General features: G+C 44.4%; 1 protein-coding gene across 2 annotated transcripts; it reads right to left on the bottom strand.

The window, feature by feature from the left end:
• Positions 1-1878: 1878 nt before the first annotated feature.
• Positions 1879-6378, bottom strand: LOC115782954 (60S ribosomal protein L22). 2 transcript variants are annotated; one of them, XM_030733507.1, is made up of 4 exons: positions 6328-6378; positions 5514-5624; positions 3718-3842; positions 1879-2075 (listed from the first exon to the last, which is right to left on the bottom strand). In XM_030733507.1, exons 1-4 carry the CDS (start codon positions 6337-6339, stop codon positions 1931-1933), a joined length of 393 nt encoding a protein of 130 aa, XP_030589367.1. In that variant the 5' UTR covers positions 6340-6378; the 3' UTR covers positions 1879-1930. The 2 variants fall into 2 exon arrangements, with proteins under 2 accessions (XP_030589367.1, XP_030589368.1); XM_030733508.1 differs by having other exon boundaries at positions 5514-5621; positions 6328-6373.
• Between the last annotated feature and the right edge of the window lie 908 nt (positions 6379-7286).

The raw sequence follows: 7286 nt of genomic DNA, 5'->3' as shown, positions 1-7286 counted from the left end.
AGCACTTCTCTCTCAGACTGCTGGCTTACTTGTGGTTCCTAGGATACTTAAGAGTAGAATGGGAGGCAGAGCCTTCAGCTTTCAGACAGATCCACAGACGACGCCATATCCTTCCTCCTCCACAAGACCCTTTCACACATAGACACTGGTAAGGGGAACTATGTGAGAGTGCTGTTTGTAGATTACAGCTCAGCATTCAACACCATAGTTCCCTCCAGGCTGGTCTCTAAGCTGCTGGACCTGGGCCTGGGCCCATCCCTGTGCAGGTGGGTTCACAGCTTCCTGACCAGCAGACCACAGGTGGTGCGAGTGGGTCACCTCACCTCATCCTCCCTCACCCTCAACACTGGATCCCCCCAAGGCTGTGTGCTCAGCCCTCTGCTGTACTCACTGTACACCCATGACTGCGTGGCCACGTCAGAGTCCAACGTCATCATCAAGTTTGCTGACGACACTGCTGTTGTGGGACTAATCTCCCACAGTGAAGAGACAGCCTACAGGAGAGAGGTCTCCCACCTGGAGAACTGGTGCCAGGAGAACCACCTCCTGCTCAACGTCAGCAAAACAAAGGAACTGATCGTGGACTTCAGCAGGAAGCAGCAGAGGGACTACCATCCACTTGTCATCAGTGGTGCTGAGGTGGAAAGAGTGGACACTTTCAAATACCTGGGAGTGACCATCTCACAGGACCTGTCCTGGACTCATCACATAAACATCACTGTGAAGAAGGCCAGACAGCGTCTCTACCTCCTCAGGCGGCTGAGAGACTTCAAGCTCCCACTCAAGGTGCTCAGGAACTTTTACACCTGCATCACTAAGAGCATCACCACCTGGATGGGAAACTGCACCAAGCAGGACTTCATGGCCCTAAAAAGGGTGGTTCGTTCAGCTGAACGGACCATCAGAACCACCCTCCCCAACCTGCAGGACATTTACACCAAGCAGTGCAGGCTGAGGGCCATGAAGATCCTAAAACAGCCCAGCCACCCCGGACACTCTCTCTTCTCCCTGCTCCCATCAGGCCGGCGTTACCGCTGCCTGAGGATTAAGACTGAAAGGTTGAAGAAGAGTTTTTACCCACAAGCCATCCGTCTGCTCAACTCTGAGCCCTAACTGGACTGTTACTGCACAATGTAAATTATAATATTCTATGTATAATGTGAATTATTTTTAATCTTATTTATATATATTTTTTTACTACTTATTATTGGCTGCAGGTATAAAATACATTTCAGTGTGCGTTGTACTGTGTATAACTGGATGTGACAAATAAACACCATCTCATCTTTACCTACAATATAAAGCACCTTGAGGCAACTGCTGAAAGCTCACGTTCACAGTTTATCAGCACAAACTGTGCTGTACACCAAAACCTGTTGAGTAAAATGTTACGATCAACAGTAACAAAGGCAGCACTGAGATCATGGAAAATCCTTACAGAACAATTCCTGCATCAGCAGCCATTAAAAGATCATTGGAGACTTCCAAAAGAGCAGTCACTAGAGTGCTGCTTTTGGAAGCCAGACTGAAAGGGGTCAAAGTTCAGTAAATTCTATAGTAAAGATTTGAACAGACTTTCTAAAAAATGTTAATTACCAATAGAGCTGGCATCGAGATTAGATTTCTTTAACAGAGGAGTTACCTCAGCATGTTTATAATAGTCAAACACAACCTGGCCTCAGTGACCTGTTAATGAGTGGCAGCAATGAAGGACCAACAGTGGTGAGAGTCCCAAACAGGAGAGGAGGTCAATTTGCATGCTTAGATGCTACCAAACCCTGACTGCACCTGCAGTGCAGCAACACTGGAATACATGTTTCTCCAACTGTCACCAGGTCAGACACAAACACCTCAAACAAGAAACTCAAGACCAGTATGTGTACTGTAAACAACATTTATTTAAATGTACAAAATCAGATGAACTGCCAATTTAATCTTCATCTTCTTCCTCCTCCTCATCCTGATTGATCTGGAAGTAGCGGAGCTCATAGCTCTCCTTGGTGTTGGCAACAACACGGAGCCAGTCACGAAGGTTGTTCTTCTTCAGGTACTTCTTTGTCAGATACTTCAGGTATCTGAAAAACAGCACCAAACTCAAGTCACATGGAGCCCTTTCAGAATCACGATAACAGCCAGAGCAGCAGCAGCACGGTGGTGAGTGGGTCATAGTGGGCCCTTCTGTGTGGAAGTGTGCTAAAGGTTTGTGAACCTCGCTTTAATAATAACAGAAAAATAGTGATTTCACTGCATTTTCTCTACAAACACCACAACAGACAAAATGCTCGTCTCTGAAACAGCCCCTACAGTCCAGGGCTGCATCCCTCAGCAGAGGCTCAGGGTGCGGTAACATCTGTAAACTGGTAACTGCTGTTATACATTAATAAAACTAGAATAATACAGACTAGCAAGTCTATACCAGCTGTCATAGGGCAAGGAGCAGGATACACCCTGCACAGGTCACCAGGTACCCCAACCTCTTTGGACTGTGGGAGGAAACGCACAGGGAGAACATCAAACTCCACACAGGAAGGCCGGGCCAAGGTGGAATCAAACCTAGGACCTTCTTGCTGTGAGGCAGCAGTGCTGACCACCACACCACCGTGCTGCTGCAGATCTCCATCAACAATTTCACATTTTTGTTAGACAAGTTCCACTCCCCCCCCCCGTCCATCTACGACTGCAGCTGATCGCAGGGTGCTGCACTGAACCGTGTTCCCCAACAGCAGGTTTCCCATGAATCTTACATAACTGGACAACATACAAAACACCACAGACACCTTTACACGAGACTGTTCATTCACTGCAACTGCTTCTACACAGTCTACCTCGTGTATATAAGATGTCTTTTTTGTAGTAATTTGTTATCATGTACATTTTCTTACTTTATTACTGAGCAGAAGAAGTGCAGATCAAGAATTTCATTGTTTGGGGTAACTGACTGTTTACAATTAAAGACTCAAATCTTGATCATTCTTGAAATTGTGTTACTATTTGCCTACACAATCTTCTTCAGTTTCATCCACACTTTTGAAAGACTCAGCGTGTCTGTGATGCTCTATTAATATCAAAACATATTACCAATTAACCTGACTAGCTGTGAGATCGTCCACGTTTTACTCCATGTTCCAGCCTGTAGCTGCTGTGAGTGATTTTATGATACGGCACCATATAAATAAAACTGCACTGAAATATTTACTCAAATCTGTTTCTGGTATTAAAATGAGCCAATACAAAGGAACACAATTACATGCATTTGTTTCAACATTTGTGTTTAACATGTAGTTTTTGTACTATGATATAATGACTCTGCTCCATCTAAATTAAAGTTGTCTCAGGATTTTTGGAAAATAATTTTACTTCAAAATTAAAGTTTTAAACTTTACAATGGTACAGAACTAAAACCTCCTCGTGAGGGTATTTTTATAGCACATATTGTTTATTACACTTATTTAAGCATTCAGGATTCCAGGTGTGTTTTAGTCGTCACTGATGGCTGCAGCTGTATCTGTCACATTACCAAACAGCAGCTGGCTCATGATCGACGTGTGGGTGGTAAGATAACCTGGTCCTTGGTCTCCTGACACCGTGATCCATTATTCTGCTTATTACTCAGAAGCTTCAGATTAGGATGCCTGCCAGATCCAGCCTGATCTCCAAGCACCCCCCCCCCCCCCCCCCCCCCGACCCCAAAGATCCAACACAGTGAGTGCCTGATACCTTTTTGAGAAGGGCACCTCAGAGGACACTGTAATCTTGCTCTTGCTTCTCTCGATGGAAACCACACCACCGCCCAGGTTGCCAGCCTTGCCGTTTACCTTGATGCGCTCCTGCAGAAACTGTTCCTGCAAACAACACGCACGTGGAAATATTAATTTCTGCACTGACAGTCCTATGCTGAGGATGAACAGGAAGTTCACTGAAGAGTAACAAACACAATTGTAACCAAAGCAACAAGTCTCTGTGGAGTCAGAACGTGAGGCTGTCAAACGTACCCACTCTTTTTGTCTGCGTGCCGTCAGCAGCAGTGTGGATGGTGTGTTGTGTGAGCAGGATGGATACAGAAGATCTGTATTAAACTTAAGCAACATTGATTCATTTTAGCTTTTGTGTGCAGTGCATCTGACTGCACTGCATGCAGCTTCCAGTGAACCTTCCAATTCTCCTAAATACAAATGCAGCAGTTTTCCATCCACTAATTTTATTTAAGGAGTGAGTCTGTAGTTCATTAGCCCAGACACAGTGACACAGTTTACACTTGCTTGTTGCAGCAGGCAGGTGTCTACCAGGATCTTTTAGGTATATAAAGCATCAGTGGGCACAAAGGCAGAAAACTGGGAATAAAAACAAACATGCTGCAATTTCTTTGCTTCCTGTTTCGACTTCACAGATCTGTTTTTGAGTATCACAGGGTCAACAACCATCACCCTTATGTGCTCACATTAAACTTGAAGCAAGGTTTGTGCATAGTGTGATTACAGAGAAAGTCTATGCAACAGTAACTTCCAAAAATACATTTTTCTAACTTGACTCTGCTATGAAACGCTCAAACTAAACATTACGTCACATTTGGGGTGAAGGGCCCACAAAAGAAAACTGCAGTGAGTCAAACACGCCTCGAGCTGCAGTCTCAGCAGTTACACCGCTGCGCTGACCAACGCGTCGACCATAACCACAGCTTCAGAAAGCTAATTAGTGTTTAGACCGTCTTGTTAGGCTAATATGAATTGTTAAGAACAAACTAAAACTGAAGTACCAGCTTGGCGAGGCTGTAGCTCAGGAGGTAGAGCAGGTCATCTACTACTTGGAAGGTTGGTGGTTCAATTCCCAGCTCCTCCAGTCTGCATGCAAAAATATCCTTGGGCAAGATACTGAACCCCAAGTTGCTCTCCGATGCAACGTCAGAGTATAAATGTGTGTGAATGTTAGACAGAAAGCTGTAGAATGAAGTGCTTGTATGAATGGGTGAATGCAAACATGTTGAATGAAGCGCTTTAAGTGCTCAGCTAGAGTAGAAAAGCGTTACACTAGAACTAGTCCATTTACTTTCTGCCACATGTATTCAAATTTATCAGAACCTTGTAAACTTTGCAGAGACAGTTCCTCCTCTGTTCTGGATGCAATGACGGGGCATGGACTCACCCTTTCCTGAGTTGCTTAGAACTTGGTGTGAGCATCCTGCTGCACTCAGATCACTAATTTTGAAGTAACAATCCTGATGAAGTCCTAATGACTACCTGATCCTTGGTGTTATCACAGAGTAAGTGTGGTCCTACAGACACCTTGAGTATAAGGAAATGGTACCAAAGAGAAGAAGAAGAAATACAGTCAGGAATCTTGGAGGTGTCTACAGCTGTGTGTGAACTCAAAAAGGGTGCAGACTGAAGCAGGCCTGGATAGGAACGTCGTCTGGAGGAGAGATGCTGCAACTTGTCTAATCCCATCACAAGACTCAAGTATTAAGTTTGCAATTAAAGAACTGGAAAGAAGTGGCCGCTTAGGAGCGAGGGACTTACAAAGTTAGCAGCATCCATGATGCCATCTTCGACAGGATGGGTGCAGTCCAGTGTGAATTTCAGGACCTGCTTCTTCTTCTTACCACCTTTGTTGGTGTTCTGCTTCTTCTGCTGAATAAGGATAAACATTTACCTGATTGCAAAGATGCACAAATAGCGTGTTCAAGAAACCACTGACACCGAGTGCGCATTACACGTGTTTAAAGAACTAAAATATGATTAATCTGAAAGTCCTGCGGATTTTGCTGTATCATCATATCCAGTCTAACAGTTGAATATAAGCGAACATGCAAACATACTTAAAGTGTTTCTGGCCAAAGCTTGTTTGTAATCATTCAATGACACTACAGGAAGTAACTAAGTCTTATTTTCGAGTTGTGTTCACGTTCCGAGCTATGAGCACTTTTTAATAAACGAGGCTAAAAGTAATTCGACGCAGATCTCAGTGAGCTGAGCACCGCGTCAATCCCCCAACATCGAGACCACAACCCAACAAACTGTATTACCTCCTTACATACTGACAACCTCGGGAACCGTATCTGCGCACCTTATTAAACAAAGGCATCGTTACAAGGTAGCTGACTTAACAACGTGGTGAGCTCCACGACTCTGCTAAGCTAACGCTAAATATCATAACTGCAGGCCACAGGAAAACTCAGCTGTTAAAAAAACCCCTTCATAGCCGGACCCAAACCCTGCATTTTATCCTTGTAGCTGCAACAAATTCCTAGTTTAACTCCGCTCTGTTTTTCCAGCTTTCACACAGGAAACAGTATGAATTTGATCCATTTATTTTGCACGAGATTCGACTTACAATAGGCGCCATGGCGGAGAAGATAGCAGAAAGGAAGAGCAAGCCGTGCGCATGCGCTACAATCAAAGGCCGAATCACGGATCGAATCCGTTAATCTGAGATTGATTCACAAGATGCCCCTACCACACACACACACACACACACACACACACACACCGTTTAAAGAAATCAGTGAATAAAAACAAATCCAAACTACCAACAGGGATTGTAAAGTGAAATCAAAGTTCATGTGTAAAGTTTGGTGGTGGTGGTGGGGGGTTATAGCCCCTTAGTTCCAGTGAAAGGAACTGTTTCACCATACCAAGACATTTTTCATGCTCCCAGCTGTGTGGGAACAGTTTGGGGATGGCCCCTTCCTGTTCCAACATGACTGCACACCAGAGCACAAAGCAGCAAAGAACTTGACTGGCCTGCACAGAGTCCTGACCTCAGCCTGATAGAACACCTTTGGGATGAATCAGTGCGGAGACTGTGAGCCAGGCCTTCTCTCCAACATCAGTGTCTGACCTCACAGATGTGCTTCTGGAAGAATGGTCAGAAATTCCCATAAATGCTCCTAAACCTGTGGAAAGACTTCCCAGAAGAGTTGAAGCTGTTATAGCTGCAGAGGGTCGGCCCACATCATATTAAACCCTCTGGATTAAGAATGGATGTTACTCATGACAGATAAACAGGTTGTTTATGAAGGAAGACACCTGAAACACTTTAATTTAAAAAGTAAGACATTTAATTTATTAAAGAATCAGAAAAAAAAAAAATCACACATGCATATGCGGGGACCTGGAGGAGACAGCAGGCCTGTGTGTGCTCTCTCTCTGAGCCCGTGTTCCTGTCTAAACATACCATCTTTATGATGCCACTTATTTAAACATAAACAAATTCTGGGTGCTACGAGTTGGCCTCCATCATTCAGTCTCGTTCAAGCTGGTTCTTCATGACCCAGATTCCTCTCATCAGCA

The sequence above is a fragment of the Archocentrus centrarchus genome, chromosome 7, assembly GCF_007364275.1.
Source record: "Archocentrus centrarchus isolate MPI-CPG fArcCen1 chromosome 7, fArcCen1, whole genome shotgun sequence".
NCBI lineage: Eukaryota > Metazoa > Chordata > Actinopteri > Cichliformes > Cichlidae > Archocentrus > Archocentrus centrarchus.
Note: the sequence above shows the minus strand (reverse complement) of the source record. Positions and strands in the feature narration are given on the sequence as shown.